This window comes from Acomys minous (genome assembly GCF_964271855.1).
Source record: "Acomys minous genome assembly, chromosome: 12".
NCBI classification, from domain to species: Eukaryota; Metazoa; Chordata; class Mammalia; order Rodentia; family Muridae; genus Acomys; species Acomys minous.
In genome coordinates, this window is record NC_140493.1 from 98,025,143 (window position 1) to 98,040,419 (window position 15,277).

Sequence of the window (15,277 nt, forward strand, 5' to 3'; positions counted from 1 at the left end):
GAAAAGTGACCAAATAGAATACATTTTGACCTAAGAGTCAAATTCTCCCCTTAATCTCTGCCACTAGCTAGCCGTGTCCACCAGGTCGCATATGGTGACTCTTCTGGACCTCAAACGTCTCCGCGCCTGCATATCGGGGGCAGTTGCACAAGCAGCTGGATGGGCAAGCTTTCTAGTTCTAACATTCCATGGTAGACCCTTTGGCCCCTGATGTCACAAATATGGAGCTGACTCCTGATTGGCCATTGCTTCCCCCAGCTCTGCTGTTCTCTTGGTCATGGGAACAAGATGGACTTGCCTTGGACCTTCCCTACTTGTGCTACTCTATTACGGCCAGCTCTTGCCATGGCTCAGGACTGTGAGCGAGGCAAGCTTAGGTATGGCTTGGACCTGAAGGAGCATAGGACCAAACGAGAGGACCGAGGAAGGGGGCAGCCCCTTCCCCCAGGCCCACACGATCCCCTTCCCTGCAGATGAGTTCTACAACGAAACTCACGCAGAGATGTTCCTGCAGCTCTATGAGCAAACAGCCCAAGTTTTGTTGAATGAGTTCATGGAGGCCACTTGGAGTTATGTCACCAACATCACCAAGAAAAACCGAAAGAACATGGTGTGGTACCATTTCCCCCCAGGTCCTCCCTCCCCTTGCTCTTTGTAGGGATCCCGGAGGTTGGGGGATCATAGTTCCGGCCCTGTGTCCAGAGTGTGTGGAAAGAGGGACATCCCCAAAAAAAGTGTGCCAAAGTGGGCTGCAAGCTCCAGGTCTCTCGGTGGTGGCTTGGAATTTTCTCCTCATAAGAACTCTTTGGATTCTTTGCCCTTGAAAGTTTTACCTCCTTCCGTTTAGGGACTTGGGCATCCTACCCCCTATTAGCAAACCTTCCATGATTCTGGACCATTAAAGTGGGCTTTGGGGCCGGGACCTCAGAAGTCAGCCTGGAACCTGTTCGGTAACCCCACCACCACCATCACCACCCCCCAACCCGCCACCGCCAACACTGTGGCCTTCTTTGCAGCTGCAGAAGGAGGTGGAGAGGTCACAGCTCATGTTATACTTCGGCACCCGGGCCCGCCTGTTTAAGAAAGATCATTTCCAGGACCCGGAAGTGAGGCGCAAGCTGAGTAAGCTGCAGAACGTAGACAAGTCGGCCTTGCCCACGGAGGATCTCCGGGAGGTGATAGACGGAGCCCCGGGCCTCCAAGGCACACACTCCTGCACCCCAGGGGAAGGGGGTGGGGTCACTCATTTGTGACTTGGAATCAGAGTGTCTGGGACAGGAGCGGGTGTTGGTGGGATGGAACCAACGCTTCCTCTAGAGGAGGAGGGAGGGGGTACTTTAGCCAGGCCCACCTCTCCTGGCTGGTGGGACTAGTGTTGGGGGAGTTGGGCCCAAGGACATGGGCCTGCCCTGGGTGACACCTGCCACCCCCAGTACAACAGACTTCTGACCAACATGGAGGCAATATATAACAAAGCCGAAGTATGCCTGGATGAAGGTCCCTGCTTGTCCTTGGAGCCTGGTAAGCAGCCGAGCTCTGCCCTTGACCACCCTTGTGTCCCCTTGTTGGTGAGGAAACCCCTAGGGTGGGTGAGAGTAAGAGATAGGTGGGTCCGGGGGTGCCATGTGGTTCCTCTTTGGGCACAGACCTGGAAGAAATCATGGCCACCTCCAGGGATCAGAAGGAGTTGCTGTGGGCCTGGCAGGGCTGGCGTGATACTGTGGGTCGTGCTCTCCGCCCTACCTTCGAGGCCTATGTACATCTCAGCAACAAGGCTGCGCAGTATAACGGTAAGCAAGCTGCACAGAACGTCACTGCCCGGGAAAAGAGTGAGACTGAGTCTGCAGAGGGTTCAGGCAACCGCAGAATATGTGTGGACAGTGGGGGGGTGGGGAGGGGGTCGTGGGCAAGGTGGCGGGGACATGAGCCCTGAAACTGGGCCCTGCAAATAGAGACAGAGCCTGTACTGTGGCCTGGGTGCCGGGGAGCTCCTGAGGCATTGTGAGTGAAAAGACAGATGTCTGCCTCATGGCCTTCCCCGTGGCAGTCCGATTAGGAGGAGAGCCTCCTCCAGCACACACGTATCTCTAACACTGCTGAATACGATGCCATAGAGAAAGGGCTGCTGAGGTTAGTGGGGAAGGGAAGAGAGTCAGATATATGTCAGGCCTCTCTGACATGTACCCACACTGGAACAATGACTAGGGGACAGGCAAGCAGAAAGCAGAAAGTATCCGCACAGAGACCCTGCATCACAACGGGAGGAAACCAGGGCTTTGGGGGATCAAAAAGAAAACCACACAGGGCTTTGGGTGATCTGGGGTTCAGGGAATGGCCATAGGGAAGGATAGGGCCTTTCAAGACATATCCAGGATCCCCACTGTGGGAGATTTCTAGGGTGGGCAATGCCTTGAGAGGTCATGTTCACACCTAAGACCCCTCGGGAGCAGGGAGGTAAAGATGATTCCCTTGGAGCCTGTCTGGGTCTTCTTCTTGCCAGGCCATTAGATGCAGAGTGGCCAGATGAGCACTGATGGGTCGCTTCTCCCGTCTTTCTTTGTCTGTTTGTTTTTTAAAGATTTATTATACACAGTGTTTAGCCTTCATGTACACCTGTATACCAGCAGAGGGCATCAGATCTCATTATAGATGGCTGTGAGCCACCATGTGGTTGCTGGGAGTTGAATTCAGGACCTTCGGAAGAGCAGCCAGTGCTCTTAACCTCTGAGCCATCTCTGCAGCCCCCAATTTGTTTTTGTTTGTTTGTTTTGTTTTGTTTTGTTTTGCTTTTGGGCCTCGATCAGAAGGACTTGGGCCCCCCATGAGCGGTGCTGGGGAGTGGGTCTTCCGTATTGGGTTTTTTTTTTTTTGAGATGGGTTTTTCTGTGTTTTTCTTTTTGTTGTTGTTTTATTTTTTATTTTTTTTTCAAGACATTCTCTGTGTTAGCCTTGGCTGTCCTGGACTTGCTTTGTAGACCAGGCTGGCCTCGAACTCACAGAGAATCGCCTGCCTCTGCCTCCCCGAGTGCTGGGATTACAGGCGTGCGCTGTCGCACGCGGCTTCTTCTCCTGTCTTAGGGTACAAAGACATGGGGGCTCTGTGGCGGTCTAAGTATGAGTCTGACAGCCTGGAGGAAGACGTGAAGCAACTCTTTGATGAGCTGCAACCTCTCTACCTGAACCTACATGCCTATGTGCGGCGTTCACTGTACCGCTACTACGGGCCTGAGCACATTGACCTGCGGGGTCCCATCCCTGCCCACCTCCTGGGTAAGGGCCAGCCTGGTGGCAGAGGGGGACAGGGAGGAATGCCACTTTTGCCTTCCTCTTAGCCCCTTCACCCCCTGCTCCCCCTCTCCAGGGAACATGTGGGCTCAGTCCTGGGACAACATCCTAGACCTGGTCCTGCCCTACCCAAAAAAGCCCCCTGAGGACATCACAAAGATCATGAAGAGCCAGGTCAGGGCTGAGCCACTGGGTGTCCCCTTCCCACAATCCCCTTAGGCAGATGGGCAAACAGAACCACGGTGCCTCTATTTCCTACAGCACTGGAGGCCTGAAAAACTGTTTCAAGAGGCTAACCAGTTCTTCACCTCTATGGGACTGCTGCCCGCCCCACCTGACTTCTGGTCAAAATCAATGTTGGAGAGGCCAGTGGATGGGCGGGAAGTGGAGTGCCACGCCTCATCGTGGAACTTCTACAAGCGTGATGACTTCAGGTGTCTATAGTCCTCATGGGCACGGTCTTCATCCAGCACCCTGCTCCCGTTGGCCAGGTGGCAAGGAGTGGGCAGGGGAGAGCAGGGCTGCGGGAAGGGGATGAGATTCAGAAGCATGGAAGAGAAGGTGGGTACAGAAAGCAGCAGATGTGGTCACTGAAGGGGGGGTGCGGGGGGGGGAGGGGATACTGAGTCTAGAGAGGAAAAGATGGTCACCGAGGCCCTTCTGGTCTCCAACTTGATGGCCCCAATGCCTTAACGCAGTTTGAATAAAGAAGCTTTGAGTGTCCCCATGCTCCTTGACCCCTACCCTTTTACCCTAGGGTAAAGAAGTGCACCGAGGTGACCATAGAAGACCTGCTCTCCATATTCCACCAGATGGGCCACATCCAGTACTTCATGCAGTCCCAGAACCTCTCTATCATCTTCCAAGAAGGCGCCAGCCCAGCCTTCGAAGAAGCTGTGGGGTCAGCCATCACCCTCTCGGCCTCCTCCCACAAGCACCTGCTCAACAGAGGTCTGCTGAGCCGCGAGTACCAGGACTCAGGTGACAGGGGACCAAAGGGTTAATTAACAGGAGGGTGGCCTGAGCCCAGGGGCTTCAGCCACGGCTGGGGTGTGGGGGGTGGGGGGCTGGGGGGAGGGGAGACTAAATCCCTCAAGGCAAGGCTGAAGAAAGGGAGGACCTATAAGCTGCCTCCTGATTGCTCCCCCCATCCTATCCCCAGAGGACGAGGTCAACTTCCTGTTAGGCATTGCCTTGGAGAAGATTGCCTTCGTCCCCTTCAGCTACATGGTAGACCTGTTCCGCTGGAAGGTCTTTGACGGCACGATTGAGAAGAACTCCTACAACCAGGAGTGGTGGAACCTCAGGTGAGGAAGGAGGCTGCCCGGGCTGGAGTGCAGGGCTGATGTCCTGGGAACCTGGGCAAGCCAGCCAATGTATGCTGTTTGCTGTCACCAGGCAAAAGCATATGAACCAAAGTGCACAGAGCCAGCACAGGGGGCCATGAGGCCTGGCTTTGAACCTGGTGGCCAGCAGTGAGCAGATCTCTCTCTCTCTCTCTTTTTTTTTTTTTTTTTTTTTTGTGTGTGTGTGTGTGTGTGTGTGTGTGTGTGTGTGTGTGTGTGTGTTTTGAGACAGGGTTTCTCTGTGTAGCCTTGGCTATCCTGGACTCACTTTATGGATCAGGCTGGCCTCGAACTCACCTCTGCCTCCTGAGTACTGGGACTAAAGGCATGTGCCACCACACCCGGCCTGTGAGCAGGTCTCTTAATGTCCTAGGAGTTGTCTGTGAAATAGGGACCCCGGCAGTGGCTCTATCTGCTCTGTGAGTGGCCAGGAATCTCACACCATGAACTCAACTAGCCCTCTCCAAGAGCAGAGCAGTAACTGGGTGTGGCGGCACATGCCTGTGGGCCTAGCACCTGGGAGGTGGAGGCAGGAGGATGAGAGGACAAGGCAGAGTCATGCGGGCATGACCAGCAGCTCAGTGGCTACGTAGCCAGTGGGAGGTCAGCCTGGGCCCTGTGAGATCCTGTCTCCAAAAGATAAACCAAAACCAAACCAAACCAAAACAACAAGACAGAAAGCAAAAGCCCATAATATAACAATGACCAGCCAACAGGCCTTTGCTGCCTGCTCCCTCCACAGACGGCCAGAAGAAAGGTTGGCAGAGTTTTGAACACTTTGCCTGCTGGGGAGAGTTTCCATGGGGGAGAGGCAGGTCACCACCCCAAAGCCTGCTGGAGCCTTAGCATTCGCAGACTACAAAAAAGCCCAAAGGCTGTCAAGCAGGTCAGCTGATTGGACAACACCTGTCTATAACCAAGGGTTCTCCATTTCCAGGCGTTAGACTATCAAGTTCAAGGTTTCTGGACACAGGGTGGCCTCCGTACAGCCCCTCCCCCCACCAGGCCCTGTGATGGTTTAGATCTTTTCAGCTTCCTTACAGGACGGCCCCTTGATCCCTGTGCTTACAGCAGCCAGCACTCGGGGGTCATGGGACAAGCCCAGGGTCACACCGCATTCTAGCATGTGGCACAGCTGACTGCTCTTCCCTTAGTCCCACCACGCCCCCTGACTGTGTGGTCAGCAGAGCTGTGCCCTGTATGGCCACCCCAGTTATCAAAGTATCTCGAAGGGACAGATCAGAGGTGCCAGTGAGCAAATGTGAGCCTTTTCGTAGGCCTCTCCTCCCAAAGCTGGCCGTTGCATCTGTCTCACAACAGAACTCAGATTCCGTCAGCTACGTGGTCTCCCACAATCACACAGCTCAGAGGGCATACACTAGAGCTCCAGGTGACTGGAGTCTGCCAGTGACTAGTTCTGTGCCCGGTGACCAGATACCTGGCCTTAAAATGCGGGTTAATGCTTCTGTAAAATGGGGATGGTACTAATACTACAACAGCACAGTAACACTTCTGACTTTTTGTTTTTGTTTTGTTTGTTTGTTTTCTTCAAGACTGGGTTTCTGTGTGTAGCTCTGGCTGTTCTGGAACTTGTTCTGTAGACCAAGCTGGCCTTGAACTCACAGAGATCCACCTGCCTCTGTCTCCCAAGTGCTGGGATTAAAGGCATGTGCCACCATGCCCACTTTATGTTTTCTTCTTAGCATTGCTTAGACGACATGGCCTGTTTCCTAGTCTATAGAATGATCTCATCATTAGGATGGATGCAAGCAAGGACCTGGCCTCACTTGGTCTCTTGATGGCATCTCCACCAGGCCAGGATTGAGTGAGAGGGAGCTGACGTGATGTCACTGTTAGCCACGGTCATTACACTTTCTGATTCGTGAGTCCATGTGTTCTCACTTGTCTCATTGATGAGAATGCCCTAAATGGCCTCTGCAAGCCAGGCCTAGATGGGCTGAACACATACATGCCTCAAACAAGAAAAGGCTCTGACCCAGCGTGGTGGCGCATGCCTTTAATACCAGCACTGGGAGGCAGAGGCAGGGGGATCGCTTTGGATTCGAGGCCAGCCTAGTCTACAAAGCAAGTCCAGGACAGCCGAGGCTACACAGAGAAACTCTGTCTTGAAAAAACAAAAACAAAACAAAAACAAAAACAAAACAAGAAAGAAAGGAAGGAAGAAAGAAAGAAAGAAAGAAAGAAAGAAAGAAAGAAAGAAAAGGCTCTGAGAACCTTCCAGGACCCCATGGCCAAGGCCCTGTCTTTTTCCCACCAGGCTGAAGTACCAAGGCCTATGCCCACCCATGCCTCGGTCAGAAGAGGATTTTGACCCGGGTGCCAAATTCCACATTCCTGCCAACGTGCCCTACATCCGGTAAAGGTCTGGGCGGGCCCTGTTGGCAGAGCTGGCTGAGATCTGGGAGGCGTGGGAACTGGGCGGAGGTGTTCCAGAAAGTGCAAAGATAGACCCCCTGTGGCCACTCTGTGCCCTAGCAGGTCTGGGCTTCCCCCATTTGGCCTCCTGTCCACAGCCTGCCTTCTTCTTCCTCAGATACTTCCTCAGCCTAGTGCTCCAGTTTCAATTTCATGAAGCACTGTGCAGGGCCGCAGGCCACGTGGGCCCTCTGCACCGGTGTAATATCTATAACTCCAAGGTGGCCGGGAAGATCCTGGGGTGAGTGAGTGCACAAGCCCCGCATTTTCATTCAGAGCCTACTATCTTCCTGGCAGGAAGCCCTGGCTTCAGACTTCCCCCTCTTCACCGTGCTGCCCTGGGCCCCCTGAGCCACTGTACTGAGTGAACCGAGCTAACGTTCTGGTAGAAGCACTTTCCCATGCCAGGCTGCGGTCTCTCTTATGTTAACACAAAGCCTGTAGCCTGCTGTGATCAGAGATGCTTCGAGCACACCGGCATTTACACGTTCAGCAATTCTGCTTGTTTCCTATAAAAAAAACCAGAGCTGCTATCCTGACTTTACCTTCTGATTTCGCCACCAGAGCCCTCTTACCACAACCCCTCCTGCCTACTCTATCCTTGTGAACATCTATCTGACTGTATTTGATGCATCCTTGGGTAGTTTCCCTTTCCTGACTCAGCCCAGTTTCCAGGACAACAGGAGTTACATTTACTCTACCCTCTTGATACACTTTCTGGTCAGCCTGTGGTCTGCTTTGACCCTCCAGTCCTTTTTTTTGTTGTTGTTTTTTGTTTTTGTTTTGTTTTGTTTTTTGAGACAGGGTTTCTCTGTAGCCTTGGCTGTCCTGGACTCACTTTGTAGACCAGGCTGGCCTCGAACTCACAGAGATCCGCCTGCCTCTACCTCCCAAGTGCTGGGATTACAGGTGTACGCCACCACAGCCCGGCCCTGACCCTCCAGTCTTTTCTCCTGCATTTGGTGTTTGGCCTGTTCCTTTCCAGATCTGTTGTTATGGCCTTAGGTTTTGGCCTTGACGCTAACTTGGAGGGTAGGCAGGGGGTATGAGCTGAACGTTGGCAGCTCTTAACTCTGTGAGGTAGAAAATTGCCATTGGCTTTTTACAAATGATGCGAGTGAAGGGCCAGAGAAGTGATTCGATGGTGTGTCACTCATTTAACAAGAAGGAAATCTGTGCTTTGAACCCAGAACTGGTCGCAAAACAGTTGCAATCGATGCACGGCTCATCTGTCCCCTGCCTCACCATCAGAGAGGCTCCTGGTCTGAGAAGACCCTGAACCCCAGGACTGGACATCATTCTCTGGGCAACGAGCATAAGAGAGTCTCCTGAGCAAGAGGGGTGTCAGCTCCATCAGTCTAGGGATTTGGGCCCTGGGGGTCTTCCTGTGCCAAGGCCAGCTCTCCCACCACTGAGTTGGGCATCTACTCACTTGCCAAGTCTTTGCCCTCTCAACGGCTACTGATTTCGGTCCGATTCTTTAACTGTTCAGGGTCACTTTGAGTTTTTGTTTCTGAGTTCCGGAGGATTTGTGAATGCATTTTAGATCTTAAGTTGCACTTCTGGTTTTTTGGAGACATGGTCTTGTCGTATAGCCCAGGCTAGCCTCAAGCTTGGGACCCTCCCACACCTACCTCCTTGGAGTGCTGGGATGACAGGCATGTGCCACTATGCTTGGCTCCTTTTATATACATGATGAGGTTATCTATGGTTCCTCCATGTGGTTTAACCATTTGCAACCAGCAGGCCAGATGGAGCAGTAGGACTGGTCCTCTGGCCTTTGCTTCTAGAAAGGGCCAGTGACATGGCAATCTCCATCCTGCTCTCTATCCATTCTCCCTCACCGCTGCTTTTTTTTTTTTTTCCCTGAGACAGGATCTCTCTATGTAACCTTGGCTGTCCTGGACTTGCATTGTAGACCAGGCTGGCCTGGAACTCACAGGGATCCACCTGCCTCTGCCTCCCGAGTGCTGGGATTAAAGGCATGTGCCACCACTGCCCAGCTCTCCCCCCTTTATATATAGGGATATGTATGCATAAATATACATACATACATACATACATATACATGTATACAAGTAATAGCTTGACTGGCTATTATTCTATCTCTAGTATTTATGGCTGAGCAGTCATCCTGTGTCCAGCAGGGGGCAATAGATTATGAAAGAAATGAATCTTATACTGCTAAAAAGGAGACTGAGGCAGGCATGGCAGCACCCCCCGTTTGATCCCAGCACTCAGTCCCAGCATTCTTGGAGGCCGAGGCAGGAGGATCGCTGTGAGTTTGAGGTCAGCCTGGTCTACAAAGCAAGTCTAGGAGAGCCAAGGCTACACAGAGAAATTGTGTCTCGAAAAACGAAAAACAAAACAAAACAAAACAAAAAGCAAAAAAGAAAAAAAAAAAAAAGGAGGCTGAACCGTAGAAAGGGCTTTAGTGAATATGTAGAAGAGTAGACTATGTACAGCTGGAAACCAGACACGGAAGGAAAAGATGAGCATCCCCTCCACATCAGCTCACTGTTAATTCCCCTTTATCCCACTTGCTCGAGGAACAAGAATCCAGTGACCTCAGCCATTTGCCCCACTTCTCTCCTCCACTCCACCCAGTGCACACAGGACTCCAAAGCACATCCCAGTGTTCATCAGTCCCCCTGCGTCACCATCTACTCCCCTGGTCCAAGAAGACCCTGAATTCCTGGCTGAGCATCTTGTACACCAGTGGGCAGAGGAGGGCCTTTTAAGAAAGGGAGTCTCACAAGCGTTGGGGGAGGGGCATTAAATGGCAGCAGAATGGAGTGCAGTGGGGGGGGGGGGCATTGGTGGGGAAGAGGTGAGGAACTTTGAGAGTGTAGGGGTGGGAATCAGGTGTTACCAGGCCCACCTGGATAGCTGGGAGACCCAAATCCCAATACACTGAGGATAGGGCATGGAGATATTTATTGGCTGAGTGTTGGGGGGGGAGGGGGGAGGGGGGGAGGAGTGGAGTAGGGGTGGGTGAGGGGGGCAGGGTGGTTGGAGATTAAGAGAAGGTGAAGCAGCTGAAGCCTAGAAGGTTTAATTCATGTTTCCCCAGGTTCGTGGTGATGGGTGTGGAACAGGGGGGAAAAAAACAAAAAACAAAAAAAACCCCAGATTCTTTCTCAGTTTTCTGCCTAGTACAGTGTTCATGTGCTTTTGCTATCTGGACCCAGCTTCCTACATGCAAGTGTGGGGCTGGTTCTGATGGCAACGGACAGTCAGAGTGCACCTCCTCGGATGATTAAAGTGTCCCCCCCCCCCCCCCCCCCGCCATTATGAGCCTGGAATCATCTGTGGACTGTGATGCCATTTTGGAGATGAAGGCCATGTCCAGCAAGCGGCTCTACTGCCCTTTATTAGCAGTGTGTAGCTGGCCTCTCATCACACATTCCACAACCTATGGAGCTGTTTAAACATAGGACTAAAGATATTCTCCCAACTGTGTGTAGTGGTAAAGCTTGTAATCCTGGCACCCATGAGGCTATGGCAGAAGGATCATGAGTTCAAAGCCAGCCTGAGCTACATAGTGAGGCCCTAGCCCACACTAAGTATTTTGTTTTTTTCCTCTACCCAGGATCTACGATCTGAAAAACTCAAATCAGTTGGGAGTTGTGTTTTATTTTTATTTTTTCCCATTTATTTCACTCTTGACCCTTTGCCTTTATTCTTTTTTCTTTTTCCCCCGAGACAGGGTTTCTCTGTGTAGCCTTGACTGTCCTGGACTCGCTTTGTAGATCAGGCTGGCCTCGAACTCACAGTGATCCGCCTGCCTCTGCCTCCCAAGTGCTGGGATTAAAGGCGTGCGCCACCATGCCCAGCTGCCTTTACTCTTTATAACTATCTTAACAGGTTTTTCCTCGGTGATTTCTTTTTCCTTTCTTCTGTTGTTTCTTTTCTTGAGATGCTGGGGAAGCAAGCCCAGGGCCTCACATGTGCTAGGCAAATGTGTCCCATGGTTTCTGCCAAATATCTATTGGCTCTCAGTCCCCATGTCAGCCCCAGCTGTCTATCAAGTAGCATGTACAAGTCCTGCAAGCTACAAATTCCTTCTCCACCCTGTGACTTGACACTCACTGCGGTGAAGAGCAGATCTTCAAGGGAGCCCATGTCACCGATAAGGAAACTAAGGCTGAGAGAGGTTGGGTCCCCCTATACAGTGATCCCCAAGCCTCCTTCCTGATCAGACCCTGGAACAACAGGTTGGTGTTGAGAAATGCCAACATCTGCCCAGTGTTGTTTGGCTAGGCCAGCGTAAAGAGCCTGGAGCTCTGGCTTTACCACCCTCTGCACCCACCCCTATGGCGAATGCCTGCCATCTGCCACCAAGCTCTGGGTGTGCCTCAAGACAGCTAATATTTGTGCAGCACTGCAGCTGTTAACCCGAGGAACCCCCTATGCTCACAGCACTTGGGTTCTCTCAGTCAATTCCCGGTGTGGCAGGACCGAAGGGCTGTTGCTACCTCGTGTACATCAGGGTAAACAGGGTAAACTGGCTGCCTGCTTTGAGTTGAGAATAATGACTGCCCACAGCGATAGTAGTCCCAGTCGGAGGCAGCAGCAGCTGGTATTTATTGCTTCGAGGCGTGGTGGCCACCCTGCACTGTTACCTCCACTTGCGAAGACCAGACCCTGGGAAGCTCAGATGGCTTATTTGTCTGAGGTATCACAGGGACAGAGCTGATAGTCACAGCCAGGTGGATCTTGCTTCTACTGTGCGGGAGCTCTGGGGATTCTGGCTGGCAAAGTTCAGGAATTAGTGCTGTGTTTACTGATGGGGGGTGGGGGGTGGGGGTGGGTCTCAGCAGCATCTGCTGACATTCCTATGCGGCCTGACAGATGACTCCCGCTCCCCCCCCCAGGGATATCCTGAAGCTGGGCTCCAGCCGGCCCTGGCAGGAAGTCCTGAAGGAGATGACTGGGGAGTCCAACATGTCCACCAAGGCCCTCATGACTTACTTCAAGCCGCTGCTGAACTGGCTGGTGTCCGAGAACGTGAAGCAAGGGGACACCCTTGGCTGGCCAGACTACGGCTGTTCTTTTGAAGGTTGGACAAAGCTGACTGTGACCCTAGTTCTGATGCTGATCCAGGGCCCTGCCTTCTCCCGTCTGCTCTGGGGCAACCCTAAGCTCTAAGTAGGCTCTTGGGGCTGGCTTGAGCCAGCACAATAGAGTTGGGTGACACCCATTTCTACCAGCCCCGGGGCAACATCAGCCAGTTCCATACCCCGAGCCCAGCTCTGTGGCTTCCACTGCACCCAAGACTGCCAAGCTGGCTCTGGCCAGAGGGCAGGAACCCCCAAACTGGGTTCTGTGGGTTATATCTCTCTACTACCCACACGCACATTTTCTCTTCCGCTTTCTCATGCTCCCGTTGCTGCAGGACAACTCCCTCACCTATGGCCTGAGGCTAAGAGAGAAGACTGTGGCCATCTGGTCCTTCCTGGCAGCCACAGGGGACCCCAGAGCCCCTCCCCTTCTTGCTCTGTAAGACTCTATTTTTTTTTCCCCCACAGAAAAAGACACAAACAAAGTGTGGTTCCTGGGGATGGAGCTGGAGCCTGAGCAGGCACACCTGGGGCAGTGGGTGCTGCTGGGCATGACCCTTGTCATGCTCTTTCTCATCCTGGGGCTGGGCTTCAGGCTGCACTACTTGGAGAAACGGTCACTGGCCAAGGACACTATGATACTGAGCACTCTGCCCTATACCTACTTCCTGGGCATAGCCATGGAACCCCGGCAGGCAGCCCGAAAACAGTGGATCCTGCTGGGCCTGTGTTTCATCCTCACCCTGTGCTCTGTTGGCCTGCTCGTTCGGATCCTCACACATCACAGCAGGAAGCCTCCATGGATGAGAGCCGAATGGCAGAGCTGGGAGTAGCCGCCGCCGTGGAGACCGGTGAGACTCGGGCAGAGGGTGTGAAGATGGCGTGAAGATGGCTGGCTGAGACAGGATGGAGGCCAGGGAGGAGGAGACAGTCTGCAAGCGTAGTGCCCAGCTGGGCTTGGGCGAGGCTGTGGCAGATCTGTGAACCCATGTGCTGCTGTTGGCAAAGCTGTTAAGGCTGGCGCTGCAGGTGTCTGATTCTGTGTGGCCCATGCATGGCCCTGGGTTCCAGACCAACCCTAGTTCTACCACAGTGGCTCAGAAACGGTGGTTTTAGTGAGTCAGCGGCTGTGTCCCATTGAAGCCGCCTCCAACACCAAGAGATACCGAGAGCTAATTCTACACATGTCCTTTTGTTCAGGAGTTTCGCTGTGGGGCTTGGCTAGGGACCTCTAGGAAAGGGACCTGCTGCAGTCCACTTATAAACATCCTTCAGTAGAACCTGACATTCCTCTGTGAGTTGCTGGTGCCCGGTTCCTGAGTACTGTGCTCTGTATAGAGCCTCCAACACCCTAATGATCCTCCCCCTTCCAGTCTGCTTAATCCAGGCCCCAAAAAAGGCTCTTTGTTTGACCACCTGAAATGCAAGTAACCTCACAAACTGCCCTATGGCTCTCTCCTCCCCAGCCCAGGCCCTGGCAAATGGAGACAGTGGGTAGCTGGGCACTGAGCCAGGCGTGATTAATGATCAACTTCTTTAATATTTAAACAAAGCTCATCTCCAGTCACTCTGCTCCGGAGATGGCCTTGTTCGACACACACACACACACACACACACACACACACACACACACACACACACACACACCCCACACCTGCTGCCTGGCCGGTTGCCCTGGAGAGCGAGCACAGGGCAAACATCACCTTTCCAGGCTCAGTGGAGGAAGGGAGGATGCTCACTATTTTCAAATGAGTTAGAGCTGCAGCTTCAGAAACTCCTGGGATACCTGACAGTCAGTATCTGGCAGAGAGTTAAGGAGGTTTTGAAGGGGTATTAGGTTATAACCAGAAGCCACAGCAAAGAGGCACCAGGTCACCCAAACATGAGACCAGCTTTCCTTATAGTATAGATCTGAACTCTAAAGCCACAGGTGGAGGAGACTGTCTAACAGAGCGGGGTCCCTGGATCCCTGGATCTTCCTAGATCTCTAGACCTCTCTTCATGTTCTTCCTAATCCCAAACAAACAAAGACTTCCTATTCTGGGCACTAGACTCTATGGCGCCCTTGTTTGATGGCTCTATCATATATTCTGACTCTGTTATTTATTTGCCACTATAATGCCGTGTCTTCCTTGTTATAATGTTTTGTCTTCGTTATTAGCTTTTTGGGTTTGTCAGGGTTAACATGCACCCGGATTACTCTGTGTAGTGTCTCTGGTCAGCACAGGCCCTGGCACACAGTGGGGACCGGGGAAATGTTTGAATGAACAATGAGTAGCTCACTGCCCAAATGCATCCTCAAAGCTCAGCCACCCACGTGCTGACTGTATGAGAGACACTGTCCCCACCTCTCTTCCACAGCCAGCCTGCTCCCCACATTCAGAGACAGCCAAGATACCTCTGCCCCCCCCGAGGAGGCCACACTTGGCAGCCCTCTCATCTCTCAGCCACTGTGGCGAGGTTCCCCCACCAGGTATTGTGACTCTGCGCGGCAAAGGCACACCCAGCCCAGGACTCCAAGCCTCTCACCTGACTAGAGAAGCCTCATTGAGCCTCCTTGGCCAACTCCCCTCCCCCATCCACTTTGTAAAGTTTGTTTCTGCCAGAATATTTCCTTCAAATGTCTTCCAAATTTCCTTCTGAACATCAAACTGCTTAAGAACTCGGCTATACACCAATTAAATCTGGATGTTCAAACTAGCATTGGAGGCTGTTTATCAATTGTGGGGGCTTTTTTCTCCCTGCATTTTCACCTCTCCCATTACCCAGCTCAGCCCCTGTGCACTGAAAAGGCCCACCCTTGGGCCTCTTCTGAAGGTGCATGCTTCACACTGAATGCTTGCTACTAAGATTTGTGGCTCAGAATTGGTCTTGGGACCCTCTGCAAAGTTCCAAGTCCATCAAAATGTTTAATGATCTGTGTGGTCCTTCTTGCCTCCTCTCAAAAAACTTTTTCAATAAACTTTACCCTACTCCAATTTGCTTCTTGTGGTGTGTGTGTTCATTTTTAGTCAGTACGCAGACACTTTTATCAGTGGTCACTGGCTAATAGGTGGTTGTAGATATACTCTTCTTTGAAGATTTGCCTGTGTGCTAAGAACTCCGAGGCCTCTGAAGAAGATTTGCCCATGTCCTGGATCCCCACCT

At 52.4% G+C, this 15,277-nt stretch overlaps 1 protein-coding gene across 1 annotated transcript; it reads left to right on the plus strand.

Annotated features, from left to right (window-relative positions):
* The first annotated feature begins 273 nt into the window (after window positions 1-273).
* On the plus strand, window positions 274-15,108 carry LOC311579544 (angiotensin-converting enzyme-like protein Ace3). The gene is given in 16 exon segments (XM_084750226.1): window positions 274-309; window positions 311-377; window positions 474-610; window positions 1,017-1,175; window positions 1,434-1,521; window positions 1,647-1,790; window positions 3,079-3,270; window positions 3,362-3,459; window positions 3,547-3,719; window positions 4,043-4,266; window positions 4,448-4,592; window positions 6,910-7,008; window positions 7,186-7,308; window positions 11,945-12,129; window positions 12,599-12,981; window positions 14,492-15,108. Coding segments are annotated over 15 exon segments (2,220 nt in total). The 5' UTR covers window positions 274-288; the 3' UTR covers window positions 12,964-12,981; window positions 14,492-15,108.
* The last annotated feature ends 169 nt before the right edge of the window (window positions 15,109-15,277 follow it).